We start from the raw sequence: 15,785 nt of genomic DNA on the forward strand, positions 1-15,785 counted from the left end.
TACAGTCAGCTCATTCTTAATGCTTAAATTGAACACCTTCCTTTCGTTAATACTCTGTACAGCCCTGTTCACCATCTCGGCGAGAAGGCTGGTTGTGAACAGTGTAGCGGACTCACTTTCGGTGTTCCCATGTTTTGCGGTCCTGTGTCTATCATATCCAGCTTTGGTTTTGTAGCTTTTCCCACATTCACAAACGATATGATAATTCTGGGCCTAAAAAGGGGGATAATAATGAATACACTGAATACATACCATGTAATAATGTAGAAAGTTCGGAGTTAGCAAAGTCTAGGCAAGAAATTGTTGTAGCAAAGGGTGGATTATAGGGAAACACCGTTCATGGTTTTGAGATCTTTATGGTAATTTTTCTTTGTTTTTGAATCCAATTTACTTTTTAAATAATTGATAAATGTACTGAGATCAAAATTCTGCAAAAAGCCTACACATTTCATGCTATTTTTACTGGCTGTATAAATGCAAAATACAAGAAAGTCGTGACTGTTTAAAGAAACATTTTGAACACTTTCGAGTGTATTTGTCGATAATTCGAGTCAAAAATAAAATCTTCAACACTTACTAGGTTCACTGCTTCCGTGAAGTCATCTTGTATTCTCTCATCTTCTTCTAAAACATCCAAAATAGCTTCTAAATCATCACCAAACATGAACAGCCCGTCTGTCTCGTCCGCCATATTGCTTCATGATGTGCAGGGTCACGATCACGTGATGGACCCGTTCAACCTCAAAAGCGAAACAATAGACCGACCTTCTGAAGTTTGCCGGGTTTCATAACCAGTTCCCCTCTACTAACTATGATCATGCCTACAATAGTCATAGGTTGGCCAAAGCTCTGAAAAACATGGCCGTTAACCAAGTTATTTCTTCTGTTACAAGACCTAAGAGTGGTACATGCCTAGATCATTGCTATACAAGTCATCCAGCATTTATTGTAAAAACATCAGTCCTAAATATTGGACTTGCGGACCACCTTCCTCTAATTATTCAGCGTAAATACGCCAAACAAAGAAGAGATTGTGAGTCAGAACATACGACAATTTCCTATCGGGAAACAAAGAACTTGAATTTAGATGAGCTCCCTCAATCACTGGAACGTATCCCTTGGGACACTGCATTCGCATTTGAAGACATTGACGATATTTTGAATGCCCTTGAGAGTATGCTCAATGAGGTTCTCGATCAGCATTTGCCCTGGAAAAACAGGCGAGTAAAGAGGCAAAACCAGCCCCCTTGGATGAATGATGAAATTATGGATTTGATACGTCAACGAGATGATCTGCTGAAAACAGCCCGTTGTACAAACCTTTCAATCGACTGGTCTTTGTACACTCGTGCAAAATGCAAAACGTCAAATTTGATAAAGTATGCAAAACGATGTTTCTTCCAGGAAACAATAGATAAGAACAAAGAGAACCCCAAAGGAATCTGGAGAGCGCTTAAGACTTTAAGCGGTGTTAAGAATGACCCAATTTCTATCAGACAATTAATTACGGTGAATGGCGTCGTAACAGATAAGCAAGAAATTGCTGAAAATATGAATGACGCTTTTATCAACATTGCTTCACAGATTACCCCTGACAGTCAGCACGTCGCAGACTTAGTTTTTGATGATCTGGCTCTCTACGAATTTGTAAAGTCAAAGTCAGGCAATCAATCCTTTGAAATACCACCTATTACTGAGACGCAAATGCTTGATCTCATTAAAAAGATCCCTTCAAGTAAGGCAATTGGATTTGACGGCCTTAGTGCGAAGGTGCTTAAGTTAGCGGCATCTGTTCTGGTCCACCCCCTTTGTCGCCTTATGAATCTTTCCATCTCCACTGGATGTTTCCCTTCGTCATGGAAAACCGCTCAAATTACTCCCTTATTTAAAAGTGGCTCTCGTGAAGACACAAGCAACTATCGACCAATTTCTGTATTACCCGTTCTTTCTAAGATCCTTGAACGACACGTTGCAACATCTCTCCGCAAACACCTGCACAGCTATGATTTGCTATACAACCTCCAGTCAGCTTTTCGTCCTAATCACTCCACGGAAACGGCACTGATTAAATTAACTGATGAACTGCTCTTTAATATGGATAATAATATGGTAACTGGCTTAGCTTTTGTCGATTTTAGTAAGGCTTTCGACGTGATAAATCACGAGCTTTTACATAAGAAGCTATCTATTTATGGAGCAAACGATATATCATTAAAGTGGTTTGGGTCATATCTCACTGGAAGAAAACAATATGTGCGTATAAATGGCTGCTGTTCTACCAGTAAGCAGTTGCTACAAGGAGTACCTCAAGGATCAATTTAGGACCCATTCTCTTCTTATTGTTTGTAAATGACATGCCTTTAAGTATACGTGATTCAACACTAGACGTTTATGCTGACGACACAACTTTATCAAAATGCTCTAGCTGGGAAAATGTTCCACATCTGACACAGGCTTTAAATCAAGATCTCAAACGTTTAGATGAATGGTAAGCACGAAACAAAATGTTCATTAACTCTCAGAAAACGAAGTCCATGCTGGTAACAGGCAAACGTTTGCGGAACCTTCTCGCCTCTACCTCAATAGATGTTAGCTTGAATGGAAGCAATATCGAACATGTTACTGATTTCAAACTACTTGGGATAACATTGGATCAGGATCTTTCATTTAATCGCCAAATTGAGGAGTTATGCAAAAAGTTGGCGAAACGTATTGGACTCCTTCGTCACATAAGTCCTTATCTGAAACGCAATCAACGTGACATATACTACTCTACGATCATTAAACCTGTAATGCTTTACGGTAGCACGACATGGACTTCTTGCAGTAAAGAAAATCTTTTGAAAGTCCTGCGTCTTCAAAAACGTGCGGCTAGAATTATCCTTGATGCAGAAAGAACAGCACCTTCTGTCGGCTTATTTAACACCTTAAAGTGAGTTTCTTTTTATGCTGAATCATACGTCAATCGCTGCGCTCTAACCTACAAACGGCTTAATGGAAATACCCCGGAATATATAAATGATATTCTTATCAGAAACTCTGACACTCATAATAGACAAACCCGTTGCTGTAATTTAAACTTAATGTGCCCGCGTTTTAAGAGAAGTTCTGAAGGGGGTCGAGCGTTTGCTGTGCGAGCCACGAAAGAATGGAACAATTTAATTGTGGACATCAAACGGAGTACCAGTGTAAAACGTTTTAAGCGTTCCCTTTTTAAAATAATTTTAGATAATCAAATTCTTAGCAAATTATTCCTGTAATTTTTTTTTATTTTTTTTTTATATTTTTAAATATTTTATGATGTATATAGGCTAATTATTTTATTTTAATTATTCCTAATATTGTTACGTTTGTTACAATTCCTTTTTTTTTCCGAATTTTAATTTTCGAGGGCCATTAGTTTATCAGTTTCATTACTGTCACATGTTACCCTCGTTAAATAAAGTCTTACCTACCTACCTACCTACTTACTCCTCCGCTGAATAGCTCTCACGACCCATTTAAAGACCTTTAAAAATATCTGGTATGATATATTTACAAATCAAAACATACATCATCTTAAAGGTTCATCTTTGTAGATTAATTTCTCAAAGTTTCTTTCTTGGCCCGCTATAGGCAACGTGTCCAGCTTGAAAAGAGTTCGGGGCTAAATGAAAAAAAAAATAAAAAATGTGATGCAATCCGTTGAACGACTGTCACGCAAGAGGTCATGTGTTTGGTACATTCCTGGCCAAGCTACGTTACTGCGGCGCACTTAATTTTATGTAGTAATATCAGGAATCGAAATCACTTTGTCGCAGTTCAAAATCAGTAGTCATTAGAAACAAATTATTTATTGATGCCTGAATATAATTACATACACCTTAAAATTACTTTCTCATAGACTATTAGATGTTTTCATTAGACAGGGAGGAGTGAGAGGAAGCCTAACCTCTTCGTACAAAGTTCACTTTCTTTTCTAGAAATGGAGATATAATCAAAGTGCCTGATGGTTTCTTACGAAGGAATAACGATAATAAGTAGATCAATAAAATAATGAATAGACTAAATGAAACATCTGAGGAAGATTTTCTTTCACGGTGATTAAATCCTAACCATTTCTAATGGATACTCATTAGTGAGCAAGTTTAAGTTTGAAAACAAAAAATGTTTTTTCCTTCTGAGATACCCTAGGTAGGTCCCTTACTCTCAGGAACTGTCTCTTGGATGTGGTTTTGGATTTCTAGACCATCTGACCTTGGTTATATCCGGTACTCATTCTCGACATAAAGGATACTTCTCATGATGATTACTTGAACTGTTATATTATTATAATTTGGATCAAATGCAAAGCTATCCGAGCCTCAGCTTCAGAAGGTTATAATAATAATGATGATTTAATATTTATATTGCGCATATTAACATGTGGATATGATCAAATGCGCATCACAACACTTTTCGGTGGACTTTGGCCGGACTGCATCAGCGGTTTACAAACAATCAAAGGAAACGTGTTTGAAGATGCCCCCTCCCCCCAGTTCCCAGTAAACAGGCCAGACCACATTACAGTAATCTCGTGAGTGGGTTCTTATCCAGCTCTTCTGAGTCGTTCCAAACTTTCTAAACGAGCTTAATTTAAGATATACACAGATCTAGACTGTGGAAAAAGACTACGATGCCGATTCAGATCTCAGGGACTTCAACACCACTTTCATTGTTAGTGCGAGGCTGGACAGGAATATCTCTCAGAAAAACGATATTCCCATCAGTTTCATTCACTTGCGAGGCTCGCTTAATGCTCGTTCCTTCATCTATAGTTGGGGTGACGCCAGTGATCCTTCTTTTAAAGCGAGATCTAATCTGCAACGATAAGGTGAAATCAAAACGATTACAAGAGTTTTAAAACTGATCGTGCTTTGAATTGGATCGATATAACCATGGAATTAAATTTCTTATTAGAAAGTCGAAGCCTAGCTAGAAAGAAATCTGAACAAAGGTACAAAGAGAGCTAAGAACAACATTGAATAACATACCTCTGAGTTTCTTACGCAGTGAAGGAGAAATATTAAGAAGCCCTGTTAAATCATAAAGTGGGATATCAACTTAACGCCTGCAGTATAACTTTTTTTATTGCCTGTGTGTAGACTCATAAAGCTTTCATCTACGCCCTCCACCCTCAGTTCCCTGAATATGCAATTTCATGGTCAGAAAAATGTCCAAATTGCTGGTATTAATCACAAGTTCTCTATTTTTACAAGTTGCTTTACACTAAGTTTAGCACATGGTAATCTACTAGGCACGACAATATGCGTGACAGTGACACTACTTATATTATAAGATCGATAACATAAGATAAATTTTATGAGATGAAGAAAATCATCATCATTGCAGATTCAAGATCGTGAGATTGGTTTTATGATTTTATTTGTTATTTTTAATTCCGGAAAATTAAATTTTACTCTTTCTTATCATTGTAAAGAGTGATCGGTATTTTTATTTGACAACATTAGAATCCTGATTGTCTGTTTTTTTATTTAATTTTTTTTTCTCGTTAACGTTATTTACTTAAGAACGCTATAACTTTTGAAAGCTTAATAGCCGTAGGGGGTCTATTTTCCAAGCATGTGGTAATGGGAAAGAACGTTCGCTTAAAAAGGCAGTCGAGTATCTGAGAGAGCTGAGAATTCATAATAAACAGTGGTGAACTTGTGCTCTCACATGAGTAGGGTGTATCTCATATGAGTAGAGATAAACTCTGATTACTGACTTCAACTTTGGTGAGATTTATCAAAACAGAAGTAACCCAGTTAGCTAACTCATATTGGACGGAATTCATTTTATAAAATTTGTGTTTAGTTTACCTGAGTGGAGTTGAGAAATGTGAAAATGTAGGCGAACGCTTTGTGCAAGGACAACAGTAGACCAAATAGCCACGTGATCCCCAGCAAAGGAATCATCACCATGCATGCCCTGACACCAAGCCTACAAAATCATGGAAAAAAATAAAGAAGAAGATAGGTTGCTTTCATTTTCGTAAGTAGGTATTACATGTAAAAGGAAGCAAAGAAAAAGGCGAATGGCTCACCGCGATTTATGTTCTACTGGCGCCGCTGACATACTCACCTTATTTGTTGACTGTGTTTGTCTTTCGCCTGATGCATGATTGTCATTTCCTTGATAACTCGCCCAAGTAGCATTGCGTTTAACTGTAAAAAAAAAAAAGAATATGCACTCATCAAACTAAATCAAAAACAACATGATTTCGAGGTAGAGCTAAGTTTGCACTTAAGGTAAAGGACGTAAAAAGTTTGACGCTTCCCCCTCCTTATCATCCCACTAAGTTTCTCAGGTTTACCTGAAAATGTGTTCGTACACATTTATGTACCTGAGTGGAGAGGAAGAAAAGCAATGTACACACAAAATGTCTCGCCTAACAACACAAGACAATCAACCGTTAAAGTTTCCAACCCGAGGCCCATTTCTCGAAAGTCCCGGTAACTTAACGGGCCCGTAAAGCTGTTCTGTTTTCATTCAAGATGTCGATTTAAAAATTTTTGACAATGATACAACAAAACTATTAGTTAAAGAAACAAAAAAGGACTGGTTTGGGTGCCCGAACCTGATTTTTTATCCTTTAAATTTTGATTTTAAAACATGGCTGCGGGTCCGTGAAGTTACCGGGACTTTGGAGAAACGGGCCCGTGGACTTCTTAATCTGCCGTCCAGCGCGATAACCGCTTAATGCGTCCTCTAACAATGGGGTATCCCAAAGGAAAACATACACTTTACATTTCGCGGAATACTATCGAACATAGTGAATGAAGTTAGAGGTAAGTGGTAAGAAAGAAAACATCGTCGCGATTCTAACGATAACTGAAGGCAAAACGTGAAAGCGAATAAACCTTAAGAATTTAACTTACCAACTCAATCAGGACAACGAAAACAACAAATATCCATATCATCCCGTTAGCAGATGAAATCCAGCAGCTGAAGTAAATTAGGTATCGGAAACTTTGATAAATTATCAATTAATGATTTATTATTGTGTACATGCACGTACACAGTATCCTTTATGCCCGGTTTGCTTGCAAGTAAAAATCACAAGAGAAATAACAAAATAAGACAAACAAACGAAAAGGCAGAAAACGACGATTCGTGACAGACTCATGGATCAGGAGAAAAATTTCCTCAATGCTTACAATTTTTCACTGACATAGCTTGTAATCCCCTGTTCGCTTCCTGCTGCAATGCCCAGCGATATGGAGACGACGAGGGCGGGTAGACCTGTGTATTTGAAACTCGAAGTGATTACAATGTCAAACTACAAGGCTGTGGTGATGATGGTAGTGATGAAGGTGATGACAATGGTGCAGGTAATTATTCATGTTTTGCTTTTCAAACAATTATAAATGAGAGTATGACAAGTTTTGAATGCATTTTTACCCCATGAAAATCCATGTGACACCTTCATCTTGTCGTTGATGTTGTAAACTTTTACAACAAATAGGTAAAGATAAATTCCTTCGACAAGCATCCAGCAGAAAGCGGCCATCAGGAGATACTGTACTAAAGCTGCTATTGTAACACAGGCAGACTGCACAGGATAGAAAAAGTGGCATGGACTGAATAAGTTTAGAGCTGGTTACCGTCATAAGGATTAACACAAATAGACTCCACGTTTTTGATGTAATATCTCACCTTGTTCTCAACAGCACCAATTCCGGTTAGAAAGATAATTTGCCCTGCACCAAGTGAGGTGACTAGACTCACTCGGATCTGAGATAAAGGTCCCCTCATGTCTCTAATCAAAATTAAACAAATGATTTGTTAGAGGACTCCTCCATGTCAGCTCTATCCTCATTTTATACAAAGCCATGTTATATACTTTGGAAAACAAAAGATAATTCGACTTGGGTCATATCACTTTGTGCGTCTAAGGTCATAATAGTTTTTGTTCGGTCTAAAACATCGGCTGGCTTCGGAATGCTTGTGTGGAATTATGTCATATACTTACGTAAGAAGAGCATAACTGATAATTGTTAAAGTGCTTCCAACTAAAGAGATAGACAAGCCCACGTACGTAAGAATTTTCAGCGCCTTTTCGTCAGTCTTGAAAATGAATACAAAAAACAGAGATTCAATAATCAGAACAGAGAAAGGTTACGTACCATGCACCCGGTTTAACACCGACGGAGGGAAAAGCGCCACGCCGATACATGGTGCCTTTTGAAATCAATTTATGTATTTTTCGCAATATCCCTACCTTAGTTAAAGTATTACCGCTCGTTCCACTATCAAACTGCATAAGAACTGCGAAGTGAGTTAGATGATTGCAGCTGCACTCGGTGTAAGTTTCGTTCCTAGATTTTAGAAGACACCCTTGCCCTGACCATCTCGAGGGCCTGCAGAAAGCATTTAGAAAAACAGTCGTAAAATTTCCCTTCCCCCTTCCCCACTATAACAAAAATTAATAAACGAAACAACTGACAGTTCGATCGACCACGTCTTATACGGAGGTCTGAGAAAGAGGAAAATGAGTAAGAAGTGAGGATACTATATGATGTGCCACTCACAAAAGCCTCACCTGTATGAAAGAAGAGTCCTCAAGAAATTTGATAATTGGAGTAAACGATGTCATTAGTTAATTCAAAGTTATTTACCTGTTCTCGAAAGTATTCCAAAACATGCAGCTTCTGTCCAAAGTTGCAGGCTGAAACCGTGAAATTACAATTAGTGTTAAGTAACTCAGCGTCTTGCGGGTCAATAAGGAGGTAGGAGTGCTCCCGCCGCATTTTTTTTAGACCCCACCCCCATTTGTGATACATCTGAAGAGTTGCTTCCCAATATTTCTAGTCTAATTTGCCTCTCTTTGAGAGGCGCACTAAAAAGAACTAAGGTCTTGAAGTCTTAAAAAAACTACCACTAACAATTTAAGGTAAAATAAAGTCCACCATAACAACAACAACAAAAACGACAACAAAAGTCAACCAAAATCAAGACTAAAAAGAGGAAACAATTAGATATATAGAAACAGAAACAACGAAAATGCATACAGAAACACGGATGGTACAGGAGAGATGCGTTAAGAGAGAGAAATTGCCAAAGTTTGCTCATATTATCCAGATATACTAAAGCTTTTTAAACTATTTTAAATAGTTACAAACATGGCTGCAACTGTCTCTTGGTTAAATACAACTTACCTTTAGGTTTTTAAATCTCAACGTGATATTCTTCCTCAGTTTGGTGTTCCTTGGCCATATCGTTGCAGACAAGATAAATGTGTTGATGTTCCTAACCATGATTCCCAATAATTTTGCAAAATGCTTAGATTAAAAAAGCTATTGTGTGCACTTATTTCATCACAAGTCTTCAAAACTTCCTCGAAATTTCCTTATGGTCCAAAGTCGACAAAGCGAAGTTTCTTTATGATCCAAAGACGACAAAGCGGAAATCCTTAATTCCTAGTCTATCTTTTTAATATGCATTCAATTTTTTTTTCTATGTATATCATTCAGATGTCAAAAGTCACTCGAAAGACCAACAAGTAAACAGAAAAACAAGACAAATAAAAGTAGACGAAAAAAAAAGATAAATGTTCTTAAAGACAAAAAGAAAATTAATAAAAATTTATTAAAAGAAAATCCAAACAAAAGCGAAACAGAAATTCAATCTGGGATCGAGCACATTCCTCTAAACTTGCCTGGTGTAGCTTATCTACACACCAAAAGAGAGCTATAAAAACATGAAGATACTATATATAGAACTAGGTTTTAGCAAACCTTCGTTCGTTGAAAGAGGCAGAGTTGGCTTGGTTCGGTTGGAATAATTCATGGAGATCTTTGTAAATGACCGCAAGTGCCACTGATCCTAAGACGTAGTAGTGGAGGCAATTTTAATACTACTGGTCTAATAATAGAAAGAAGGACAAGCAATCACGACTTTAAGACCTTACAAGCCAAGTGGCTAATTCAAATGGTATGCCTTACGTTTGAATAGGAATAAAATATATCGATCTACAGACATAAACAAATAAATATAAACAAACAACCAGATTAAAATCTCAGTCATTCAGTTTGAATTTTCCTTCGTACATGAAACCCAGCCCCCTTCTGACCATAGCCCCTGATAATCAAAATATAACAAAATCTTCGAACCTGATTGGTTATCACTAGCCTGATTTATGCACTTATAGGACAGTGTATGCTTCATGCTTGTAATTGAGCAATGTAATAGGAAGGTTAAAGGGATACTATGAAAGTAGACAGGACGTGTTATGTGCGCTCGCTGTTGCCGCGCTTTTCGCCGAGTTCAATGTTGTTGTTGCTATTTCTGTTTGTTTGTTTTTCTTCTGAAAACATATTACTTATGTTTAGTTTCTTTTCTTAAATTTGTCATAGATTTTATTAATTGGCAACAGGACTTCGTGTCGTCTAATTCTTTGTTTGATTAAAGCCCGAGTTGGACTACTTTTAAAAAAATGAAAAATATGTAACTCTCCAACCGTTATCCAAGCCTGCAGTGGGAAGGCTGAGAGAGTTTTCACCTTTATCATCCCCAAGTTGGACATCACTCTCATTTTCGTTAAAAACCTTCCTGACCAAAATATCTGATGAAAAAAAAAAGTATTTTAAGCGCAGGCCAAAATAAATAAGGATGCTTTCGTATTAGTCACAAGTTACCGTTCACGAAATATTTAGGCCTAGAAGGTCTGAAAACCATTACTTAGAAGAAGTCAAAGCAAGCACTTTGGAATGATGCCTAGTCAAAGGAGTGTTCTCAATTTGAACTTCGGATAAAGTGTAGGTGATAATTTTTTAATCATAAAACATGTATTACCGCGACGGATTCGAAAGTTTTTTTTCTTTAACACACTCTGTTGCGAAATTGTGTGGTATTGAAAGACTCCTTAGATACAATCGGTGCGCGATAGGAATTCGCTGCTATGAACAGCCTTAATGGGGGTTTTATACATGTCGCCAACAGGACGCGATGAAGGGTTGATGGAGACAAAGCTTTCAACCAAAGTCAATAGTCTAAAGCAAGTATTGCCCTAGCAGATTTTTCTCAAAAATGCCATGAAAAATGCATGAAATCGGTATCAGAAATCAAGAAAACTCCCAAATCAGCTTTTAACATTTACTCACCTGCATGTTCACTACTGATATAAATCTCAGGTGTGGTTTGATTAAGATGGTGTTGTGAATAATTCCCGATGAACTCCTCCAAATCAGTAACGGAGAGAAGAGCATGCTCCGTCTTTTCTTGATTTATTTTACCTCCAGAAAGGGGTATCACTTCTTCTAGGATGGTGTCGACAAGTGTCTTGCTTGGAAACTGAGAAGGTTAATAATAAAAAAGTTTTGAGCAGGAATAAGACGGTGGTTAACGTATGTCATCTAGTAGCCTTACTCGTGAAGGAATAGATAAATGAATGGAATACAAAATTTATGCAAAAGCTCTGTAAAGAGTGAAAGGAACAATAAGAAAAATTGGGCGCTAAAAAATGTCACACAAGAATTAAATGCACGTACTTCGATTGCTGATGTTAGTTTAATGGAAAGAAAATGCCGTTTCTTTGCCCAGCATTGTTTCACTGTAATACTTCCCATATACGACGAGTCTGTTCTATTTGTCATGATGATAGAGAGGTGTCTGAGAGGCCTACGGCATCTCCACATTTTCTTACAGCGCGAAGTCCAACTGGACGACTGTCCGAAACAAGACGCCAACTGCTCACACCAAGATTCACAACATTCCTTGTCAATAGGTGGTTCTGTTTTATCGAAACATATCAGCTTATGCCAGTTCTGACGCCATGGGCCAGTCTTCTGCAGGCACTCCGTACCGTTAAGTGCTGAGTGACTGAGATTTTTGTTATGGATGGAGCAATGACTACCTGCGTTAGAAAAGTGAACATTTAGTGGAAGCATTTAAAAATGTCAACGATGTCCCTCGTTTGCACACATACTGTATTTTATTTCTTTTATAAAATAAATTTTTTTGTAGATCATTTTTATTTCCACTCACGTCTTGTTCCATGGACTTTCAGTAACAAATTATAATCGGTAGAGAGCCCCAAGAAGTTTTTTATTGCTTTTGTCTTTCTGTTTTTATCGCTTTTCACTCATTATCAGTATTATTTGTCTGTAGAGAAAATCTCAGAGTTATTCGATGTTTAGACCCTCAGTTTTTTCTGACTTCACTTATCTTTTCTTATTAATTTTGTAATTAATTTTTTTTTTCGGGGATGGTGACCCGCTTTAAGATTGAAGTTACAGTGTAAAGTTTAGAGGCCAACACCTTCCCCTGTTTTTTGTTTTTTGTTTTTTTTTGTCTTTTCTTACATCTTTTGAAGGGACAATTACCAGCAATAAAAAATCATTGATTTTCCCGAGTAGTTCGCTTCTTAAGATTTATTTAGCGATAGATGATACATTCAGGGTCAAGCCTTGACGGCAGAGGTGAACACCTCAGACAATGTCGATCTCTTAAAATGTCCTATTCCCTTTTTCCTACAAAGAAATTACAAACCTTGTGCTGAAATTAGCATGATCTTAGTCGCTGTGGGAGAGATGAAACCAGACAAAATGTAAATCACCAGTCATAAATAATAACTCCCTAATTCATAACCATGACGAGGCAAGGGGGGTGGAGTGGGGGGAGGAAGGGGGATTTGGCAGAAGAATCAATTGCGAGGCAAGCACTACGATAATAAGATACCCATGGAAATGTGGTCTTAAAACGATCAAATGTTAGAGATTTTATTTTTCCGATTACGTAATCTCTAGCGGAACATCTGTAGAGTTTTTCATTAATCCTCATTTATGAAAAAAACCTGCCGTCGCAAATTAAAAAAAGTAAACCATCATATCTTTTTTTCACCACTAATAAAGGGAAACGTGTCAGTGGAAAATTTGACACATGAAATACCGCCCGTGTTAGAAATGCACCTTCACTGCGACAGTAAATAGACTGAAGTGTGTCGCCGCTATGAGTTTGTTAAGGAGAAAGAAAATGAATTACAACCATTAAAGCGGAGTTCTAGCGACTCATAACATAGTTACCGGTATATTTGAAATATGTAAGACCATTTCTTTTTTGTTTTCTGAGCTAACTATTCCTTGAAAAGATTTGGATATATCAACAAAGTTGAAATGGTAAATTGGCCACCGTAATAATTACAAAAGCTGACGTTTCGAGCGTTAGCCCTTCGTCGGAGCGAGTCCGTTTCACTCCGACGAAGGGCTAACGCTCGAAACGTCAGCTTTTGTAATCATTACGGTGGCCAATTTACCATTTCAACTTTGTTGATATATCCAAATTATTTCGTTACTCCCACCAACGCAGCCCCAAACAGTTTCTTTCGAAACTATCAGCCTTTATTCCTTGAAAAGGTTTTTGTCACGGGAGAGCGCTTGTGTCGACAGAGGGGTCTAGAAAATACATCTGTTTGAAAGGAGATCGCCGTTACGTTTTGTCCTCACTCGGGCGAAGGACTACGTTTATTGTATGGAGTAAAATTAGGATAACATGGTAGAGTTCAATGACCACATATAAAAGAGATTAAACACAGAACGAATCATACACAAGTCGCCGAGAAATTTTAGAAAAAGGAGTAGATTAATTTGTTGTGTTCCGGTATAGGTAAATTTTTCTACCTACATTTAGTTTGCATCTTGTTTGTAATTCGCTTTTACTCATAGTTAAGAGATGACAAAAGGGAACATCCAAAATAGAAAAAAAGAGCTCCCGTCTTTCCAATTGTTTTTATTTCTTCCAATTTCTTTTTCCTCGCCAGATTTTCACGTCTATTAAGTGCGTCAATACAAGCATCAAGAAATTGTGAAAGCATTCTGTAATAATATTAGAGTGAAAACGTAACAGGAAGTTACTAAAACTGCCTCTAGCTACGCTACACTGAATTGGTTTGATACAAGTACTTACCAAGAACGATCAATAGTCCAAGCAATGGCATTTTTTTGAGAAACTCCGTCCAGGTGAAAGGATTTTCCCCTATATCTAGGGATCCAAGATAATCCGGCGATGACAATATCGACAACCGCAGATTTGCCCTAGCGATTAATATCTCTTATTCAGACTGCTTCACTCGGGGCCCTACATAGCTGAGATGTAAGACAATCGAGAGAGGTTAAAATAAAGAAGGGCCAGTCTCACTGAGCGCGGAGTGAGACGCTAAATGGTTAGATTCGATGCTTTGTTTTCACATTATGGCTTGATAACTTAGCTTTTAAGCTCGTAGATCCATTATAACTTCTCCGACAACATATTGACATTACTACGCGCCTAAACAGGTGGATAATGGATAGAATAATTTCGGTCCGTATCAGATGGCAAAAGCTTTGTAAAAAGGAGGTTTTATTGAAATTTTGTTTTCGTTTAGCATTTGTATTAGCCTTGTATTCAGTTTCTTCAAGCAACATAAGTGTGAATTTGTGCTTGTTCCTATCGAGTACTTGCTATAGATTAAACACAAAACAATACAAAGCTGAACAGAAACGATATCTAATATTCAAATTTCACCATTCTATGTTTTTTTTTTTTTCAGTTGAAAGCAGTCAGGGCATGCCCTATGTTGACAATCACTATCGCAGTCTGATTGGTTTTTGGAAATTCGTTGGCAAACAATTGTCTGTTGCGTTAACGATTATTTTCACTGCTATTATCAGACCATGTTCATAGGAAGCAAAATATGTAGTACAGAAAGTAATTGCAATTTTTATTAACGCAGTCTGATCGTTTTTTGGAAATAATTTGACAAGCAATTGTCTGATTGTAATTTCCCCATTACACTTTTGAGAGGAAAAGCATTTGTTTGTTTGTTTTTGGCAGATTTGGCATTTTTTTTTTTTTTTTTTTTGTCGTTAAAAGGTGATAACAATTCGAACATCCCCTTGCACGAACATAACATTTCCTGAATGTATCAAAACCAGGTTCGATTATCTAACATTGTTATTTTTGTTGATTTTTTCCTTTAGAATCCTTTCGAAGAGGGAAAAAGATCGGTTTGGGGACTTATTCCTTATTCATTCAGCTACGCAACGCCCAGTCCGCAGATGGCCCACGCATACGCAGACCCCAGGACGCTTTACACTCTGTCATTCATCCTACCCTTATAGCGTTTTGTAGAACCAGGGAAGTTAAGTTTAAAATAGTGTTAAGGAGCCAACCAAAGCGTTTCACGTAAAGAAGAGAAGAAACCCACTCTCTTAAATGACATGCTAAGATCACTTAGCTTTATAGCAAGCGTGAGATCTTCTTGTCTCCACCTTTTTGAATACAGAACCAAATTTCACACCGCAGATCCATTTATATCTTGATGTTTGTGCTGATATTAATCCGGCACAACGTGTGCGGTGCCTGAGTTTCTGTTCCTGCTCTCGCCGTCGTTGCTGTTGTTACCTTTGTTGATTAAATCTCGGCTAAAACATTCATTAGATTGTTGCTTTATTTACAGCCACCCAGTTAGCCCAATGGGTAGTGCGCTGGACTGTTGAGCGGGAGGTCGAGGGTTCGATCCCCGGCCGGACCAACACTCAAGGTCTTAAAACAATTGAGAATAATTTTCTACCTTTCTATAACATCAAGAAATGGTTAGATATTCTAGTCTTCTCAGATTGGGACGAATAAATGGAGGTTCTGTCTCCTGCAGGGTTGGGGATATAAAGGGATAATCTCCACCAAATTTTAACTTTTGATTAAAATGTAGATATTTTGCCAAAATAACCACTGGCAGAAGAAAAAGTTCCCTAAAACCTTTCATTCGATTAAAATCCTGGTGTAAAAGC

At 37.6% G+C, this 15,785-nt stretch overlaps 3 protein-coding genes and 1 pseudogene across 3 annotated transcripts in view; 1 reads left to right on the plus strand and 3 right to left on the minus strand.

Moving 5' to 3' along the window:
• The window catches only part of LOC148736786 (uncharacterized), a 1,541-nt gene extending 729 nt beyond the window's left edge, over nt 1–812 (minus strand). The window contains exons 1-2 of the mRNA XM_088751017.1: nt 578–812; nt 1–213 (exon numbers count right to left, since the gene is read on the minus strand). The exon at nt 1–213 is cut by the window's left edge and continues 729 nt beyond it. Of these exons, the coding sequence (XP_088607143.1) occupies nt 1–213; nt 578–691 (327 nt within the window). The 5' untranslated portion in view covers nt 692–812. The remainder of the gene's footprint in view (nt 214–577) is intronic.
• LOC148736787 (uncharacterized) lies at nt 703–1,414 on the plus strand (annotated as a pseudogene).
• A 1,633-nt stretch (nt 1,415–3,047) lies between these two features.
• LOC148736788 (adhesion G protein-coupled receptor D1-like) lies at nt 3,048–11,375 on the minus strand. The gene is made up of 16 exons (XM_088749179.1): nt 11,367–11,375; nt 11,124–11,313; nt 10,481–10,585; nt 9,759–9,846; nt 9,180–9,270; nt 8,640–8,689; nt 8,243–8,381; nt 7,994–8,088; nt 7,678–7,780; nt 7,423–7,573; nt 7,179–7,263; nt 6,900–6,966; nt 6,103–6,185; nt 5,841–5,961; nt 5,013–5,054; nt 3,048–4,839 (listed from the first exon to the last, which is right to left on the minus strand). Exons 1-16 carry the CDS (start codon nt 11,373–11,375, stop codon nt 4,663–4,665), a joined length of 1,596 nt encoding a protein of 531 aa, XP_088605305.1. The 3' UTR covers nt 3,048–4,662.
• Nucleotides 11,288–14,257, minus strand: LOC148736789 (uncharacterized). Its single transcript, XM_088751009.1, has 3 exons — nt 13,924–14,257; nt 12,511–12,540; nt 11,288–11,875 (listed from the first exon to the last, which is right to left on the minus strand). The coding sequence occupies exons 1-3, from the start codon at nt 13,952–13,954 to the stop codon at nt 11,385–11,387; spliced, it is 552 nt and encodes a 183-aa protein (XP_088607135.1). The 5' UTR covers nt 13,955–14,257; the 3' UTR covers nt 11,288–11,384.
• Nucleotides 14,258–15,785: the final 1,528 nt, after the last annotated feature.

The sequence above is a fragment of the Stylophora pistillata genome, chromosome 2 (genome assembly GCF_964205215.1).
Source record: "Stylophora pistillata chromosome 2, jaStyPist1.2, whole genome shotgun sequence".
Lineage (NCBI taxonomy): Eukaryota > Metazoa > Cnidaria > Anthozoa > Scleractinia > Pocilloporidae > Stylophora > Stylophora pistillata.

Bases quoted from the DNA above. Each gene is read 5' to 3' on its own strand.
- LOC148736788 (XM_088749179.1), bottom strand. The intron at 7,264-7,422 runs GTAAAAATGCAT...TCAAATACACAG, and splicing joins GTCACATGGATTTTCATGGG to GTCTACCCGCCCTCGTCGTC. The intron at 6,186-6,899 runs GTAAGTTAAATT...TTTTTTTTACAG, and splicing joins TCGTTGTCCTGATTGAGTTG to TTAAACGCAATGCTACTTGG.
- LOC148736789 (XM_088751009.1), bottom strand. From the start codon at position 13,954: ATGCCATTGCTTGGACTATTGATCGTTCTTG. The intron at 12,541-13,923 runs GTAAGTACTTGT...TCTCTCCCACAG, and splicing joins TGGACTATTGATCGTTCTTG to CGACTAAGATCATGCTAATT. The intron at 11,876-12,510 runs GTTTGTAATTTC...TTTCTAACGCAG, and splicing joins CATGCTAATTTCAGCACAAG to GTAGTCATTGCTCCATCCAT.